Source organism: Chaetura pelagica, unplaced genomic scaffold (genome assembly GCF_000747805.2).
Source record: "Chaetura pelagica isolate M959 unplaced genomic scaffold, ChaPel_1.0 scaffold433, whole genome shotgun sequence".
In the NCBI taxonomy this organism is placed as follows: Eukaryota; Metazoa; Chordata; class Aves; order Apodiformes; family Apodidae; genus Chaetura; species Chaetura pelagica.
The window spans coordinates 2224046-2243999 of NW_009952574.1; the positions used below are offsets into that span (position 1 = coordinate 2224046).

Here is a 19954-nt window from a genome sequence, read left to right on the forward strand (position 1 = left end):
CAAACTACCATTGGATAATCTTCTGAAAGAGACTGAGGCAGAGCGTTTGTGAGAACAAATGAAAGAAACAAATCTATACCAACGTACACAGCTACTCTCCATAAAATTTAACCATTAGCCAGGAGTCACATGCACTAGTAAGAAGAGTTTTGCACTTCAAAACCTTTTTTCTATCAGTTGTGAGAACGCTCCCTCTGGTGGTGGTAAACTTGGTTGAATCTTGGTTATTGTTACAGACTAGCTACCAGATCCAGATGCTCGAGGCAAGACGTTCTTAAAAAAGTATGAAACACACCTTTCAAGGTACTGCATATGCCATCTTTATTGGTAGACTCTTGTATACCATCAGTCAAGAACATTAAAACAGCCAGCAAAAAGGAAAAAGTACTTAATTATTAATGGCAATGTGTTACCTTTTTTTGTTTGTCTGGTTTTGAGGGGGTTTTTGCTCACTTGTTGGTTTTCCTTACCTGAATTGTTCTTGGGAAATTTAAAAAATTATGGGCATTCCCCTTCCCTGGAACAGAGGGCACGTATCCCTGTGGAGCTGATAACCGGGATTAGCAAAACTAAGCCAACAAATGCTCACAAAGGATACTGGCCAGAAGTTTGTATCTGTAGGGTTTAGGAGTTTGCTTTTTTAGAACTGTTAACCCTCCCACTTTTAACTGTGTCATTCTACTTGCTACTCTCAACCATTTCCATCTCCTGTACAACTTGACAAGGCACAAAACAGCTGGTCTTACACACAGAAACTGCATATTAGTCCACAACAGGTACACTAAAACAAAGCTAGTGTTAAAAGAATTGCTGGATGGAGACAAAAAAAAAAAAAAAGAGCTTCCCAATAAAAATATTTAATGTCTTGTATCTGTTCAGTAGCAGAACTGGTAGTATTAGTAAAACAGATCTTGATCTTCTTAGAAGCATGCAACTTCCAAACTCTTCTTATTAACTATACAATCAAAATAAATGATGAAAAGTAGGTTAGTTATTTTCTTACCCAGGCTTCTGCCAACAAAATTATTACTTAGCATCACAAATGTAGCATTTCCAATTCATAACCAGTATCGTGAGGTAAGACTGGATTACCCTGGTACATCTCCTCCCACACCCCCTTGCTAATGAACTCCCACACCCCCCTGCTAATGAACTTGTACGGAAGCTGGAGTCTTTGGTCTTTGTGTGCATAGCAAAGGCTCAACACTGTTGGAAACAAACCGTATTTGGACAACAAACATTATCTACTTCATGTTGCTGCTACATGACAGGTTCAAGATTGTCCTCCTACAAATCAGAACTAATTACAGCTTTCAGTACATACATTAATACCCTGTGATTTTTCTAGAAAATAATCTATGTAAAACCACTAAGAATACCTGACACTGCAGCCCACTCCTAGCTAAGTAGGGAAGGAATGCTTTCTCACCAGGAGGGTACCTGAAACTAGAGAGAAAGCCATGCAGTGTTTTGAATTAGGAAGTCCCAAGGATGACATTTTAGAATATTTGTAGACTGAGTCAACATGCCTTCCAAATATGGATACACCTGGTTTGTACATGACACACAGCAGTGGGATCTAAAGCTGCACCAGCAGATCTGAACACAGAAGAGCATGAAACATTCACCTCTATCTTTAAGTCCGCAGCTCTGGAATCTGCACTGGGATAATAACTGAGTATCAAGAGCTCATACTTCACATGAACAGGCTCTACATCTTCCACTGAGTCACAGAAAGAGACAAACATTTTATAAGATGTGATAAAAAAAAAAGCAATGGTAACTTCTTGGACAGGAGCTCCCTCCCTGGGATGCAGCTCCACCATTTTAAAGCTTTTCAAACTCTTTATACAAATGAAAAACTGAAGTTAAAAATGTAAACATATAAAATCTTAAATTCTGTTTATGTTAAGTAGAACTATATATATATACACGTTTAAAAAAAACTTGAGTCCATTGTCACCCCTCTAGATATGAATTCACATCTTGCTTGACTCATGTTTTCACATGTATTTTAGACCTGAGAAAATTTGCCTGGGTAAATAGTAATAACTGTATAGAAGTCAAGTCTGGATTTAGAAAGCAACAATTAAAGTAGATTTTTGCTACAAGATTCATAGTACATGAAACACTTGCAAATTGCAATCAAGAAACTTCTCAATCAAGACCAATCTGTTTCTAATTTATCTGAATATACTCATCTGAAATTCTAACTGAAGAACTGATATAAACCAGTATGTTTTCTTCCTGAACTGCCCATTATACAGAAGACTGAATATAAAAGTTGGTGTTGTTTTTTTTTTAAAGACAAAACTTTTCTGCTTGTCGCACTATGTTTGCCATCAATCTAGAGCTCTTGTTTCCACAGGAAACAGCAGCACTTAGAAGTGGACAAATCAGAATAAACTGGCAGAACAGCACAGTATCTCCTCACAGAATAGAAGAGCACAAAGACTGCAACCTGTAGTAAGACAGGAGTTGTCATTTCCACTGGAAACAAGCACAACTACCACTGAGAAGTCATGAAAACTTGCCAGCTTTTCCTCCCCAGATAAAAAAAGATGGCAAGGACCATGCCAAAAAAAGCTACTTGACCATAGGGATCAATGGGGGAAAAAAATAAATATTAAAAATCAGATTATGTATTAAACCACAACTGAGTAATACTTCAGACTGGATACCAGGAAAGTTCAAAATCAGTGAGCTATGATATTTTCATTTCAGTTGTTTCTCTTTTGTGAATTAATTCAAACTAATAGTCTCTAAAGCATTAAGGAACACATTAATTTCCAGTTAGATGTGTACCTGTAGATAAAAATAAGAGAAAATTCCTAAACTGAAGGACTTGGGAGTACAAACTCTCCCTGGAGACTGACACACAGTATCCTTGCCAGGTTGTCCTTCTTCCCAAATGGCAGACTGTTGGTCAATCAATTAATTTTACAAAATATTAGTATTAAGCATTCCTCGTGTAGTCAGGTCACACACATCAGGAGTTTTTCAAAGTATGTTTAAACCATAATAATCAGATGACACCAGATTCTGTAACAGTTACTATTAAAATGGATAATAATACCGAAAACATTGACATAATGGGGAAAAGGGAAAGAAAATGAAGATATAAACCAACAATTCCATCATTTTGTTTTGTTGCAGCCATCACACTGGCAATTCATTCGAAGAGTCATTCTTATTTTCTTCAGCATTCCTCTTTTCCTCACTCTTGTATGTGGAAAGAAATAAATTTTCTATCTGAGTCAATAATTCTTCAGCAACGAAGCAGTTTGTTACTTTGCCCAAAGTCCTCCTCATGCACTCCAAAAGCTAGTCAAAAGAAAAGGAGACTTTTAAAAAATTTATGTTTACATGTTTTTAAATTTAAATTTTTGCCTGAACTTTCTTCCCCCCCTTGTAACTGATAAGTAAACCAAAAGGATTTGTATTTATTTGTGATAAAGACCACAGAAAGTGTTCAACTGTACAGTATAAATTTTAGAAAGGAACAGTGACACAGGAACACATGGGTGATTCAAAACCAATTCTTTGAAACTAATTACACAACAGCTAAATTCAAGGGTATTCTACCAACTCAATTTTAGAGCGAAGCTGTTTATAAGTCATCTTGAGAGAGAAAAAAACCCAACTTAGATGTGGGTAATCACTGTGTGTGTGTTTTCTGTTTATGTCTTTTGCTCTGGGCAGATGTTCTGTCTTGTTTATGCAATTAATGTTCCAGCTGTAGTTATTTAGAACTTCACAGCAATGACTGCACTGACTGGAAAATTAAAGTTCCCACTTCTGCATGACAAACATGGCACAGCACTTCACTCACTGATTGAAGAGAAGACTAGAAAGCCCAGATCTGCTCTTGCAACACATGCTGTTCTCCACACTGAAAGCATGCAACATGCTGAGAAGAGACATTACTAATTTGACATTCTTGCTTCTCCAAACTAAGGTTAAAACTTGGTATCTGCATTTTATTGCCCCCAACTCTCTGAAATGAACATTATTTTCAGTGTGTCTGTAAGTTCATAAGCTGCACTACAGAAGTCATTTATTGTGACTGGTTTTCATCTCTGATTTGTAAAAATGTGATTTCGGGTGACTTATAATGATACAAACCAGACTTGTATTAAAAAAATATTTAAAGTTTAAAAAGCTAAACATTATAAGAAGAAAACTTACTTTCTGCAAACAAGTCAAGTTAGAATCTCTATGAAAAATCTTATTCATGGGGACACTGCTGTTGAGAGAAAAACAACAAGTATTGTAGAAACCCGCCACACGTCCTTGTTGATCAATAACAAGCACACACAAATGCTGAACTGGCTATTCTTTAGGTTAGAATCAGAGATTTACCTATGGCAGCATCTGTATTTTTCAATTATCCATCTTGTTTTTTCAAATATTAATTCCCACTGAGGCTCCTCCAACATCTGCTGTACTTCAAATTTGTAGGGCAGGCCTGGAATCAATGGAATGTGGCTATTCAGTGCTTCTAATACACTCAACATTTTGCTTTTTAGTTTCAGGTGCAATCCCTTCCTTCCCCATAACCGTTCACAGCCAATCACTGGCTGCAGACCTTGCCAGCATTAAGGAGGTGAAAGTAAAAGCATAAGGTATTTTGGATTCCAGACTTAATATTGGTGGGTGTTGGGAACAAACCCTTCTCCTTCCTTTTGCCCTTGCCAATTCTTCAAGCCATAAGGAAGGACACAGGAATCTACTTCATACCAGAGAAATGGTGAAATAAAATGAGTTCTTATAACCTAGTAGCACTTACACTGTTGCAGTACTCAAGATCTATGTGGTTATCAGGCAAATAATAAAGGGTTTGTTTTCTGTGTATGAACTGGCTCACTACTGTCCTGGATTTCAAAGGAATTTTCTTCCTAAAGGAAGAAACTCATAGAATCACAGAATGGTTTACACTGGAAGGGACATTAAAGATGATCTAGTTCCAACCCCCTTCCATGGGTAGGGACACCTCCCAGTAGACCAGGTTGCTCAAGGCCCCATCTGACCTGGCCTTGAACACTCCCAGGGATGTGCCTTCCACAGCCTCCCTAGGCAAGCTGTTCCAGTGTCTCACCACCCTCACACAAAAGAATTTCTTCCTAATGTCTAACCTAAATCTGCCCTCCTCCAGCTTAAAACCATTCCCCCTCATCCTATCACTACACCCCCTTAGAAATTATTCTAGTTTATTGCAGGTGGAGGAAGAGGAATTTAGAAAGTAAAGAAACACCAGAAATTTACTTGTAGAATACAACTCAGTTATCAAAATTCAGGGAGAAAGAGAGAGACTGATAATTTTAGTAAGTCATTAAAGTCAACTTTCCAAGACCACAAGAATTTCAAGAGATGAAACCCATACTTTCCAACTAAACCTCAGGGTATGTGAAAAGGAAGCAATAAATACAATTTACTATCTGAACACATCTCAAATGTGAAAAGTATTCAGTGCAGAATGCATTTCCAAGAGTAAGAATTAATCTAGATAAATACTTGTGGATCACAGGAAATACTAATCTTTGCTCATTTGCACATTACTGCAGCACTACTGCCCCAGTGCAACTTTTTCAAAGAGCTGGAGGAGACACCATTTTGTAAAAAGTTGCTTTCAGGAGATAAGCATAAATATGAAGTCATCTCAGACCCAAAATATGTATGACCAAAAAAATGTCTATGATGAAAAAAATGACAATTTCTAAGGGCAGGGAAAGTTCCTAAATATTTTAGCTCCACACCACAATGGGAAATGAGGATAAGAGAAACATGAGATACCAGCAGTATGGTAAACAGGAATTACTGCACAGATGTGGCCACCGCTTCACTTCCCCTAGGACTGAGAAGCAAGTCTGCAGGCAGATGGTCTCCCTCCCTTACTTCCACAGGAAAAAACAGAGAGAACTGTTGCTCCCAGAGCTGCTATCACCTTGCCAAGAAAACTGGAAACCTCGGAGTTTGGATGCAGAAAAAGGGGGAGGAAGGTGGAAAGAGAAGAGGCAGCTACTGTAACCATAGGCTGTTATCATGGCAATTGTCCTCTAATTATTGTTGGGGAAAGAGCAGAAGATCTGGTTATCATTTGAAATAGTATAAATTTTATATGATATGTTCTATGCAATAAAGGAAAATACCCCGTTTTCATGAAATGCCAATGACATTTTTAATCAATAATTTTTTCCCAAGCTGAGATTCATGCCAGCACAGCATTTCATCTTTCATATCTTGTCTTTTCCTGGACAGCTGGCAGGTCTGATCCTTTGCCCTTCTGAATGCAAAGTTTCTCAAATAAGGATTTTTAGCTGTTACAGCAGCCAACTCTTTGCTCTTCTACTGCTGTCTCCCTGATCAGAGGGTCTGTTCAGGATCTGGCAACACAGCACAGTCCAAGTAACACCTGTGAAGCAGTTTCCTGCCCAAGTTCAAGAAGCCTTTGGATGATGCTCTCAGGCACATGCTGTGATTCTTGGGGTGCCCTACACAGGGACAGGAGTTGGACTTGATGATCCTGATGGGTCCCTTCCAGTTCAGCATATTCTAGGATTCTGTAAATAACAGGGACCCTTGTTCCAACCCTTTTAATTTCTTTTCCTCAATTTTGGGAAATACTAATATAGGAAAACAATCTGTCTATTTATACCTGAATAATCTTGCCACAACAGCATGGACTGCTTGCAGGATTAGTCTTAAAAGTGAAATTCCTGGTCTTGTACAGCGTGAGTTACCAACATAAATACCTATTTCTCACATTCAAGAATAGACAACAGTTTTCCTCTCAGTATTGAAAAGCAAAACTAAGACAACAGATAAAATATCAGTACTTACGGTAGGAACCATCAGAACTGATCTCATTGCTAATCACCAGACAAGTCATCTGGGAATATGGAAGAGGATTATTTCGGTTGTAAGGACTTATAATCATTCCAATGAACATGGCACCACCCCTGGAGAAGTAACTCTAAAAAAAGCCCCAAAACACACAAAAACCATCACATACAAGAAATACAACTTTTTCCACACAGTATTCTGAAATGAAAAATAATTGATTTTATGCCAATTTATGAATGACAATTATTCTAAGATGAATTACGGCAATAATGTGTATTAACATTGAAAAAAAAAACCACAAAAAAAACGGAGGCTTTGCAGGTTGTTGGGGGTTTTTTTCTGCGATTTATTTTTAATGAACAGAGCAGCAAGTACCTGGTATTTAGCCTGAGTGTCAATATCTCGGATGGAGGGGTTGGGGTCAAAGGCAGGGTGGGAATGGTACCATCCGATCACGCTGTAGCCTCGGGCAGCCAGCGCTTCTGAGGCCTGTGTCTGAGACACTGGATCCATCTCACACTGCAGTCCTGTACTGAGACTATTGCATGGTTCTGCTGCACACACCTGTTAAAACAACATCTCTAGATGGATAAATCCAAGAATCATAGAATTACCGGGGCTGGAACAGACCTCCAAGATCATCAAATGCAGCCTACGACCTAACACCACCACATCAGCCAGACCACGGCACTAAGTGCCACATCCAGGCTTTCCTTAAACACCTCCACGGATGGTGACTCCACCACTTCCCTGTGCAGTCCATTCCAATGTCTGATCACACTCTCCATGAGGAAGTGCTTCCTGGTATCCAACCTAAACTTCCCCTGGTGCAGCTTTAGGCCATGCCCTCTCATCCTCTCACTAGTTGCCTGGGAGAACAGCCTGACCCCCACCTGACTGCAACCTCCCTTCAGGGAGTTGTAGGGACATCTCCATCAATTAAATACAATTTAAAGAATTTTAAGCCATATACCAGATCGTCCTCATGATAGAGATGAAAGGCCAACACTTCAATGTAAGCATAACTACAGTAACTAACTTCAACTTATTATACTTCATTAGTTGCCTTTCAGTATCAACATTTACATCTATTCAAATTATATATATTGTCATAAGTTTTAATACATTAGAGGAAAAGTACAAACACTTACTTGTACAATTTTATCAGCTTCAGAGTATCTTCCACCCAGCAGCCCTATGACTTCTGCCATAGACACGTGAGAATGCTAAAATGATATTGAACAATTATGAAAGTTGTAACATTTCTCCTTGTTTTGATCTGCACATGACAGAATACATTGGCTTCACAGCAACAGGTCAGTAACTTCTCAGTGACATTTAGGAGGACAGCTAAAAATTCCCCAAGACACAGTGTTTCAATTTAAAGCAAAGAGAAAAGATTCTGTTTGCTTATTAAATAGACCCATGGACATAGTGCCTTTGTGTAACACTTCATATGTGAAGCAATGCTGGCTTCAAAACTGGAAGCCTGTGCAATGCTCTAGAGTGCTGAACAACTGTGCCAACTTTGGTACAATCTGTTATTAAAAACCCACGCATGGCTTTAAAAACACAAAATCAGTTCCCCAACTAGTAGAAACCCATAGATTTCCAAACATCAGACTATTTTAGAAAGTAGCTTTAGGCAAATTACATTCCCAGTATGACAGAGTAGTGAGCAGTAATGCTCTTATTCATGTACAACCATTTACCTTCCAGAAAAAACAAGCACAACACTAATAAAACTATTAATCTTTAGGGGTTTATAGTACTAGATTCTCACTTTTGAATGGCAAGAAGTTAAATCATTCTTTTAATGGGCAACAAAAGATTGAAGAATAGAAACAGTAACAGAACATGAACATAATTGCTTTCTGAAAGATAAAACTTTATCCTCACCAGATCCATTATTAAAAGGGCTTCAGAAGACACCTTCACCTGAAAAGGTTCCTGAAATGATAAATGCAATAATAAGTATAAGAAAAGTAATATAAGTAATAAAGCATTCCTGATTCTTTGCTCATAGATACATACCTGTTTTTCTTCAGTGAATAAACAGCACGGTATCAGCTGAAAGGGATCAAAGGAACTATAAAATGAAAGAAAATTTCTCTAAAGATGTAGGACAGTCAGAAAACTTGTCAAGTTTTCCACTGTCTCCTTGGCAGAGGAGGAATAGATTTGTTTTCTTGACTGGATTTTCTTATCCCAGGCTAGGATGACTTCCACCAAATACAGAAACTTTAATACCCACACTGGTGAATTTCAATACAAAACATCAGAAATGTGTACATGTCATCTCAGGCTGTAATAATATACTAATAACTTGCAGTGTTCCAGCCAGACACTACCCAAAGACATTCACTGCATTTCTAGGTCTACGTTTGAACATGACACATTAAATAATACCTTTTTATTTGTCTTGAAGCTTTAGAAGATTTTGCAGGTTTCAGTTTTTCTTCCTCTCTTCTTCTTGCTAATTCTTCAGCAGACAGATGCTAAAACAGTGTAAAAAAATTAAATCTGGCTTAAACTCTTAAGTGGTCTTTCAGTGGTGATTCCAAAACCAGCCCAGAATTAATTCTTGACATTAGTGTCCTCTTGATAGGCTATTAAATTGTGTGTGTTACAGGACTACTAAAGAGAAGAGAGCAACAGCCCTAGCAGAATCAAGCAGTGAGGAAATAATGACAATCATTGATCTAGTCCACAAGATGCCTGAGGAGAGAATTCTTACATTCCCCAAGTCAAAGTGAGTAAAATCACAGCCCATAACCCCAACCATGCATAAACACAACTGTGATAACTAAGGAGAAAATCCACCATGTCAATCTGTGAGACACCTCTTTGAACAGGAGCGTTTCCAAACTTTGTTTCCATCCAAATATGTATTTTGCAGAAAGTCTTAGAATCATTCACCACAGTTACTCAAAAATAGGTATGACATCATAACATTATGGAAGGAACTGTTAAAAGACATTTGTTACTGAAGATTGCAAATATAAGTGGTTTTCTAAATAAGAAAAATAGGAAGGTTACAGTACTTCACTATTTGCATGATTTTAAATTGTGGAAGTGGACATCATCTTTCCAAGTCTACAAAATATTTCAAACTTGTATGAATTTTTCTAAGCACTTCATAAGCCACAGCATTTATGGCCATATTGCTAGTAAAAGCATTAGTATTAGGAACTCATATCACCTGCATTATAAGTAGAAAGAAATCAAGGCCTGAAAAATAATTTAAAACTTCTGTCCCCTACTGTCAGGCAGTTAACTGAAAAGAAGGGGTCATGAAGTCTCCTACAGGACAAGAGCTTTCTAGGGATAAATCAGTGAAGGGCCATACATGTGAGCACCTCTGTCAACACCAAAGTACAGCTGTGTTGATCAGCAGCACACAGATGTAATAGCTGCTACCTCATTTTCAAATTACTGCTGCCACAAAGAGAGGTTGAGTACCTATTAGACAACTGTTCCCCTCGTACATTTGATGTGACACCACCTGCTAGCCATTAGCAGGAACTAACTCCATAAGGGAAGTTTAAGACACAGAAGGGTTACCTCAAATGTCTGTCCTTCCAAATCCTTTGCATCACACCAGTTTCCCCAAGGGTCCCGCACTCGCCGCCGTCTCGTACGCTGCGGCAAGCAAACCAACAGGGGTCAAGGATCACACTCCTGAAAGCACTGCATCTCCTTCACCTCATCAGCCATAAGAACATCATCTAAAAAGCTACTGCCACATTTCCAGAAAAGCAAGCACACTCAGGGGTTTTGGAGCTTTGAGCAGTTCACAATCTGTCATGAAATATCATCAGTGGGGTCTTCAGTTTTTAAGGCTGCAAAACGTAACACCTGATTAAAACTCCATGAAGCATCAGCACCTCTGACAGCAACACTGCATTATTATCCAGCTCTGAATTATAACTCGGGCAACACAAGAAGCTATAAACCCAGTATGTTTACATCCAGTGTATGCTACAGTTCTTTATATTTCAATTTATATATATATTTTTGAAGGAGCTGTCCTCTCATCAACTGACTTATTTCACTATGGAGCACTTAAAAAATGATATGTGAAAGGTGAATATGAAAATTAAATCTGGCAAGCCTTGGTAATTCATGTAGTTATAAATGAGTTACTGCTAATTGTGTGTAAAAGGCTCTCAATAAGTCACATCTTGTACCTAGAACACTTAACAGTTAAAATGCAAGCAACTTAATCACACACCACCAATACACTCTATTTTCTGGCTAATAGAAGAAAATAAATGATGGATGTGGGGAGGAAGGGAATCGCCTGAAACACAGTTGTAGTGAAGTACTTGTACAGAAATCGAATGTGTAAGACAGAAGAAGTCAAGGCAGACACCTGTCAGATGGCAGAACCTGCACTTAGCCTGACTCTGGAATTATAGGGCATTCTAATGAAACTGCAAACGGAACAAGAGGAGAAAGTTCCTGAGATGTCTTGGCTTAGTAGCGATGACTGAGAAGACCTCCTCCACCTTGAGTGTATTTTGCTGCCTCCACCAACACATACCATGGACTGCAAGCGCTGAGCCAGCTGGTAGGCTTCTGCTGTGTCCTTGCCTTCTCTGGACCGTGTTTTATCAGCTGGTTGGGGTCGGTTATAGACAGCCTGTTCTACAGGATACAGAGAAAGAGACACTGCACTTCAGGAAGGTGTGAAGCCACTGATTTCAAGAATGACATAGCTAAGTGGTAACAACAAAGCCATAAAAAACCCCAGAGTGAAAAGACATTTTGTGATTTCTTGGCCACATTACTAACAGATTATATAGACCTCTCCCATTGGCACTGCATTTTGGAGACAGGGAAACTTCCTTCCTTATTGTTCATTTGTTTCAGACAAAACACGCTTGCAGGCCATTCCTCCCCTCCAAGGTGGCTGTCGTTCAGCTTTAGACCAAAATCAATCCAGAGGGTAACTCAGAAATGTATACACACTTTTAACACGTCATCTAATTTTAACATTTGAATCTCGTGAAAACTAGCCCAGAGGATGAAAACATTTTTTTATTTAGGAAATAGTTATAAACACTTATTACTCAGTATGGGAAAAGAAACTAACTTGAATTCTGTTTTGCACAGAGGGAGGACAGAATTTCATATACAGCAGGTATCAGGAAAAAAATCCAACACTAGACACATAAAAAAGCACAAAAAAACTCCAAAACACAAGACTCCACCAGCTGGTGTGTGGTAAACATGAGGGGGGTGGTAACAAAGAAGAAAAAAAACCGAAAACATCTTGTGTCAAACACAAAATCCATAAATCTGTAAGCAGGGTACAAACTCCTCTAGATTTTCAAAGGTCATGAGAGACAATCTGCTCAGAAGGCACTTCCTAGTAAGGACGAACATGTATACGGTGTGAGCAGCACACCCTAGCACTAGGCAGTCCTTCAACATCAATCCCAAAATAGGTCACGGCCATAGAGGTTGGAACACAACTGCACTAAATACAGCCCAAAGAAAGATTCTCTTCTACAGAATTACCTAAATGTAACAATTACAGCTGAAGACATTAAGAATACAGAGAAGTTGGAAGATTATCCACATGGATGACTGATTCTACTTAAGTGCAGTCATCCACACTTCAATGAAGTGAACTTACAACTTTTCTTTTAAAAACACATCTACTAACCCTAATGTTTACTCTTCACATGAAAATATTCATTGTAACAAAAAAGCTGACAGTGAACAATGGATGTGTTTGCAAGAGCTGATTAGAATTTAAGTTCTGAACAGGTTCCAATAAAAATAACTTTACCACAGCCAAAGTTAATTGCTCCTATTAATTCCAAGTATGTGTGGATCCGTCCAATGCAGTTAACATCACCACAGTTCTTAAGGCCTGGACGCACTGAAGTCTTATTCAGATATTTGGGTTTACATCTCTCCCTAAAGTAAAATAAAGTAAAATATATTGTCAAACAGTAAAACAAATAATGGGGAGAGGAAGGCACTGAGTTGCTTCAGTGGACGTAAAGACCAGCCACTGAAGTGTTTTTTTTTGCACACATTACACACCACCAGGCAGGGCAGGCACAGCAGAGGTACCAACTACACAGAGCACACCCAGGGCACTTCAGGGATATTCATACACATTCATACTTTTGCAGAGAGAAACTCTGGTTCCAAGAGTTAAACTGTCCAAAACAACTGGTGACAGGAAGCAATGCATTACTTAGAAGTACTACAATACTGTTAAACTGGTATGAGAATGTTTGCATTAGATTAGTCTAAACAGCTCATATAATCTCAGGCTTCCTGGGTTTAATAAATAAGTCTGTTTTCACTCTCTGTGCACTTATTACTTGTTTTTAAACTGATACTGAACCATTTCAACTGCAGCACTTCTCTGGTATGGGCTGGCACAGTTTCTTTGCAACTAGAACAAGCTGTCAATACACAAGACAACTGACTCAGCATAGAGTTCAGCTCAGCAGTTCTCTCTGCTTCAAAGCAAGCTAACCAACACAGCAGGTAACAGAACAAACTGTATTTTGGGCCTGATACCACAAATCACTGAGGTTCCTTAGGCTGATTATTTGGAGATGGAATATAAAATATTCAAGCCTACAAGCACTACTCCAAATTAATTCTTAATATTTTGGTCAACTTTAATTGCCCTAGCACAGACCATCTCTTCTAGCAGTCCTTCTGTACCAGCAGTACTACTATGCTACAAACCCCATGGCAGAACTAATTTAATCAGTTATTTTAAGGAACCATGTATTAAAACCATATACGCATTCTTCACAGAATCATAGATTCTGTGAAACATTCTGTGAATGCATATGCATTCTTACATCCAGGATAACAAAAACTGGAAGAAAACAGCATAACCACAATGGCTGCAGCTTGGTCTGATACAGCAGACAGTAATTTTCATAATGCTTCCAAGTATTTGTACAGCTTAGCTCCCAGAATGCCAGAAAAAAAGACTGGGAGAATGTAAAAAGAGCATTAACAATCAGTGCTGTTCACTGGCAATCTTTATAATGCTACCATAAAATAAACTGTACTCTTTTTAGAAGAAAGCTATTGGTAATTAGTACTGGCTTAACTACAACAAAGCAGGACATGAGTCACCTTAATCACTTATTTCAGTAAATGCAATTAATCTTACCATTGATTCAAAATATGATTCCTGATTTTCAAATAACGCTCTGGTGTTTTGGCCTGGCGCCCTTCAAAAAATTCAGGAAAAGCTTGCTTCTCTTCTTCCAGAACGATGCTTCTGTCAACCTCCACTTCTTGGTCAGGTGGCTTAAGCTCCTCTGCTTCTTCTTGACGATCTTCGTCTGCTTGGCAAGAAGGAAAAAGCAATCCATTATCACCCAAGTCTCTCTGTTCCTCCTTAAGCTCCTGATCAGTTACTTGTCTAGTCCCACAAGATGTTACCAGTCTGCCTTGTTCAGCTTTCTCAATAAAATTATCGTATTGCTGGTAATCTAAGTTCACAGATTTATCACTGCTCAGGTGCTGAGAACATGTTGCTGCAACACGTGGAAATACCAATGCATCCACTGTATCTTGCTTGGTCTGTTGAGGGTCTTCTTTGGGTAAAGAAATTGCAGAACTGTGTCCAAAAAATGAGCACTGTTGTTTCATTCCTTTCATTTCTTCAACTGGACTTTTTGAAATAACAGAAAATTCAGATTTTCCAGTTTCTTGCTGGCAGGTAGGAGAAAGTAGTTCATCCATGTCATCAGTTATGTCTATTTCTTCATCATCTGACAGCTTTTCGATTTTCACTGCGTTCAGATGGGGGTTTGCACAGCTTCTCGAGTTTCTAGATGACCATTCTTCTACCCTTATCCCATTGCTGCCAAACTCACTTGGCTCTTCTTTTTCAGAATCATCATTTTTTGCCTGAGGAAAATTTAAAATACTCTTAGGAGGGGAAACCAAAACAATCTCCTCTGTCACCCAAACAGTCAGAACTAAATTACTTGAACAGCAGACATGCTGAACTGCTTCTTCCTCATTTGACCCTCTTAATACATTTTAATCTTACAGGTATACTTCTAGCCCAAGCATAAATTAACATCTATTTCTGTTAAAAAAACAAGCCTGAACAGACCAGTTATTTCTTCTTAGATGTCCCTGAAATCTCAAATAAGGCTAATGCTAAAACCACAATACACAGCTGAAACAGCTGTAGAGTGAAAAACAAGTGTCTTCAGACTAATGACCAACAGTATAAGAGACTACAATTACATTACACCTATTGTTTAGTTACACCAGCAATAAAAATACCAAAGTCATTCTAGGAATTTGAAATCAGGGTTGGCTTCATATTCAAATCTACAAAAAAGCATATTCCACTTTTCTGAGTATGGGACTAAAGTACTACTTCAACAGCAGTACTTTAAAAATACTAAAATCAATTACACATACAACAGTTTACTTGTCAAACAGCCTTTTTGCTAACTGCAGAGAGACTCTGTTTACCTTGTTCTTAAGATGCTGCCGGGCATAGCTCTTCACTTGGAGCACAGTACGACTTCCAATCAGCTTGGCAATTTTCGTCCACCTGCGTCCAAATTTCACCTGGTACAACATGTTACAAAGTTACCCAACATCTGACATTCCAGAGAAGGCACTCCATGAGCCAAAATAGTTTTAAAACTCCATTCTTTATTTACAAATCCACAAACAGTCAAGCAAATTCATTGTAAAGAGCCTTTCTACTCATATTCTACCAAAAAAAAAATTGCATCCAACAGTAAGTTATTGCTGGTTGTAGAGCATCTTCACCCAGTTCAGGCACACTGCTGCCTACTAACCCAAGGAATGAATTTATGGAATGAATTTACACTTGTGAAGCAAACCCTGTTGTTACATTCAGCACTCTACAATCATATAATCTCTAAAGGCCTTACAAGACCAGCTGAAGCATTTCAGTTTATTAGCTGATTTGCCTTAAGCACACACTGTTTCCTGTAGTTCACTACAGCATTATGATTGTACAATTTACAAAGCTGTGTATGTGACTTTTATTGATCTCAGGTTGTAATCAGCTTCACATGAACAAAATCTGGTAAACAAAGCCATCTTGGGGGACTCATCAATATAAAGCTGATTCATCATTACACTCCCAGTAGAGGGCAATTATTTTTAACACATTAGAAGCGTAGAAGCAGATAAATATAAAATGCTTATTTATATTAATAATTTTTGCATAGGATAAACTAATGACTTCTACTCAGAATATTACATACACAAAAACTTACCAGCCCTTGTTCAAACAGTTCTTTTTCTTCTGATGTCCACTTTAATGAGCAGCTGGCTGATTTTGAAGGTGATCGCACCCTAGGAAAACAAGAAACAGAAGTTAGTGCTTTCTGAAAAATACGTATTTTCAAATCCCAGTAACTGAAGGCAACTTTTGACAGTATGACTACTCCCCATCTTCTATAAAGCTCAAGGTATTGTTTTAAATATGAATATGGGTGATAAATAAAAGAATAGGAATCATGTCACAAAGGTAGACTGGAGGTAACACAACATTCACCAGTAACTACAGGTAGAGAAATACAGCAAGCAGAAAAGCTCAGGCAAGAAAGCCAACTCCAGTTAACACAGGATTTTTTCATAAGGACCACTCTGCTACAAAAAACAAAGTAGTTTACTACAGGCCTATTATTACACATAACAATATTTCCTTGAATTGAAAAGTCTCTTAAAAGTAGCTTAATGCCACATTTAAAAGTGCAACTCAGTAATTAAAATGTACATACACAACTCTTGCAGTTTTCTTATGTGGGCTGCAAATATAAAACAAAGTGAAAATAAAAATTAACAATTGTGATACTGCTCCATGTCTCAGCAAATAACCTTCATCTGTTAGATGAAAAGGAAGTTTCCTTTCTTCTCATCTAACAGAATTTTTCCCAGAACACAGCTCACCTTTTCATAGGTCTTTTCTTCACTTCCTTTTGGTTGGGCCATATTTTTTCAGAAAATGATTTATTAGATAAGTAATATCTGAAGTAGTTACTTAGTAAGTTTTCAAAGCATCAGAGATATTTTTAAGTGTGATAGCAGTAATAATCATATGAATTGTACTGGTTCGTAACTCAGCCATAGAAACAAGACCGGCACTGCTTTCAAAAATGAATTACACATTTTCACATACTCCTACTAGTTTAATGGAAGTGACATCTGAACCCCTATGCTCACATTACTTTCAACAATCCAGCTATCCTCGTTCTGCAACATTTTAGTTAGAAACCACACTAGAGTAATTTTCATTGTATTGATACCTTACCCATTTTCAATTTAAGCCTCAATACTTCATTCTATTATGAAAACTTCAATTGCTTTACTTTCTTGTTCCTCTATTACTGAATATTACCACACAAAAAGAACATGAAAATAAACTAGCCAGTGATTACTATGGATATAACCTACCTAGTCTGTAAGGTCAACTAATGCCAGAAATGCTTAAAAAAACCAAAAATAATAATGGAAAAAAAAATATTAAAAAAATAGCTCTTCCTTCTTCTGGCGGAAGTATGAAGGCAGCCAAACAAAATCAGATAGTAAACCAGTCCAAGTGAAGAACAATTCAGCAACAAGAACTAGTTATTTTTAGCCAGATCAGCTGCTTGATCAGGTTCACTAAGAAGCCACACAAACGGCTGCATGAGCCCAGTGCTGGAAGTGGCACTGAACAAGCAGCTGAAGTGTGGACAAATATTGCTGTCCTTGGTGCCAGTGCCAGCTCAAATCCAACAAGCTTTAGAGTAATTTTCTGAAGTAACAGAAGCAACAGAGGAAGCTGCAGGCAGATAGATAATTAATTCAGGGGTCCTTCCTGCTTTCTGCTTTATCTGCAAGATGACAATGCCCCAGTCACCTTAACAAGAAAAGATGTGTCCAGTTCCTTTGGATACAGGAAGTTTTCTATTGTTATACAAGAAATAACACAAGCAATCAGTAAAAGGATACTCTTCTTCCAGCAACATTTTCTCAATGACAGACCTGTTTTCTTCACTAATGCTGCTGTCCAACGTCCATGGCTGCAAACAAAACAAATATGTTTTATTATTTTGTTATGGTTTGAGGGGACAGACAATAATTTTTGATGCGACGACTTCTGATGGCCAAGCCCAAGAGAAAGAGATGATGTTACTTAGAACCCTGAAGAGGCCCAGGGGTCAGAACTGAGAAGGGCTGGATAAACTCAGTATTCCATCCTGTTTTCTCCCATATCCTGTAAAATGCCAGAAGGGTGGGAAAGTTGGGCCTTGGCTCCTGTCTCCTTCTTAGTGGGCATCCTGGAAGGAGGTTCCTGGCTCTCTGTCTTCAGCTGACCACATGCTCTGTAGAATCTGACTCTATCCATTGCTGAGGAGAGTCCTGGCTCTTCTTCCCATGTTGGCTCTGCCACAAGGGACCTTCAGACTAATATCAGCTACTACTAACATCAGGGGTTGTGTGGGTATATATAGATATATTTGTGTATTTTTCATTATTTTTCTACTTGTTACTATCCCTTCCCATTAAACCTGTTCTAGTTCTAATTTCCAAACTCAAAGTCTCTCTTCCTTATTCCCCTTTTTATCTTCCCCTGGGCCCTTCCCTGTTCCATTAAATCTGTTATAGTTCCCATTTTCAACCTTGAAGTCTCTCTTCGTTCTTCCCCAGGAGGTGAGGGGGGACACACTAATAAAAAGCAATTCTCTTCTCTGTGTTGGTTCACCCTGAGCACTAGAACAGAGACTCATCCTGTTACTTGAGTATCAAGTATCAATATAAAATAGCTTCTAAAGGTAAGCAAAAATCATTACTTAAAAACCTAAAAAAGGATGTACATGAAAGGAAGGACAGGGGCAAAACAGAAGTTCTGATAAACTTGCTATTCTTTTAAAAAACACTTACAAGACTGTTGTCTGCTCTCCAAGATGAATCAAGATAGTGATCCTGTGGCAAGCTCGAAGCTTTGTTTTCATGATCTCTGGAAAACATTCCAGTGTTCAAAATAACGCAAACATATTTAAGCAAAGCGTGTCAGATGTAAATTAATGGTGCAGTAAATAACAAAAACATTAAGATGACAGAATTAGATACTAAAATTAGAATGCTATATTGCAGAATATATAAAGTTATCCTGTTTTTCTCCTGAGCAAAGCTCAAACTCACAAAAGATTCAACAAAAACCTGCCATACAGGCTTGTTACTGCTCTTACTGCTCCAGATTATGCTTGGTCTTTCCTGTAAATAACTACTTATTACTTTTAGAAAGCTGACACTTATCAACATCATAAATCAACTTTTGTCTATTTTAACACAGCATAAAATCTTCCTAGCAATGCACAAAATTGCTTGTTTTTAAAAACCTTTGCTTCCAACACTTTCAGACTTACCTAAAGACTAATTAGCTCCTTAACACCCCCTGCAATGCTACTTAATTCAACTCACCTACTATTCTGAATGAATTGCTTTGTGCCAGCAGTTCAAACATTTCTTTACAAGTAGGCATAAATCCTCACGTACAGCCTGAAACAAATAAAACACCTGCTTCTTTTGGAGCACATCAAGAAACACGTCAGATTGATAATCTCCTTTACCCACTATTTTATCTCAAACAGTAGAAACAGCAGATGCTGCTCCAGGGCAGCCACTCTGACACCATCCTCTCATACCCTCCCAGCAGCTGCCCCTGCCGGGTTGCTGGTGTTGAACTGCTGCCCCCTCACCTCAGCACCCCTTCACACACCCCTTACCTGCCAATCGGTTGGATTAGCTTTCTCACCGTCCCTATGTTCCGCTTCCTGACCCTGCCTGCCCCTGCAGGTTCGCTGCCTGCCGCCCAGCACAGCACCTTCGTACCCACACGTATGTCCAGGGAGCACCAGGAGTCCCCAGGCCACGCACTGCGGGACCCGAAGGCCGCGGCGCTGCGGTCACTTCCCCTCCGTGACTCCACAGACCCCGCTCTCCAGGCCCGAGGCGGGGACGCGCCAACACCGGGCACCGTCGGGAAGGGCCGACCACGTCAGTCCCGGTGACGGAGCCTCAACGAGCCCCCAAGGCCTCTCCCCGCAGGCGGGGGGCCCCCGCCCCC

General features: G+C 38.8%; 1 protein-coding gene across 1 annotated transcript in view; it reads right to left on the reverse strand.

Annotated features, from left to right (window-relative positions):
• Positions 1-3159: 3159 nt before the first annotated feature.
• Positions 3160-19954, reverse strand: part of MYSM1 (Myb-like, SWIRM and MPN domains 1) — a 17480-nt gene continuing 685 nt past the window's right edge. Inside the window, exons 2-20 of the mRNA XM_009993607.1 lie at positions 18769-18844; positions 17836-17906; positions 16792-16869; positions 16623-16649; positions 16116-16194; positions 15334-15432; positions 14006-14751; positions 12644-12774; positions 11390-11493; positions 10408-10485; positions 9253-9341; positions 8878-8932; positions 8743-8793; positions 7995-8069; positions 7219-7407; positions 6841-6973; positions 4363-4468; positions 4189-4246; positions 3160-3324 (exon numbers count right to left, since the gene is read on the reverse strand). Coding sequence (XP_009991909.1) covers positions 3160-3324; positions 4189-4246; positions 4363-4468; positions 6841-6973; positions 7219-7407; positions 7995-8069; positions 8743-8793; positions 8878-8932; positions 9253-9341; positions 10408-10485; positions 11390-11493; positions 12644-12774; positions 14006-14751; positions 15334-15432; positions 16116-16194; positions 16623-16649; positions 16792-16869; positions 17836-17906; positions 18769-18844 — 2410 coding nt within the window. The remainder of the gene's footprint in view (positions 3325-4188; positions 4247-4362; positions 4469-6840; positions 6974-7218; positions 7408-7994; positions 8070-8742; positions 8794-8877; positions 8933-9252; positions 9342-10407; positions 10486-11389; positions 11494-12643; positions 12775-14005; positions 14752-15333; positions 15433-16115; positions 16195-16622; positions 16650-16791; positions 16870-17835; positions 17907-18768; positions 18845-19954) is intronic.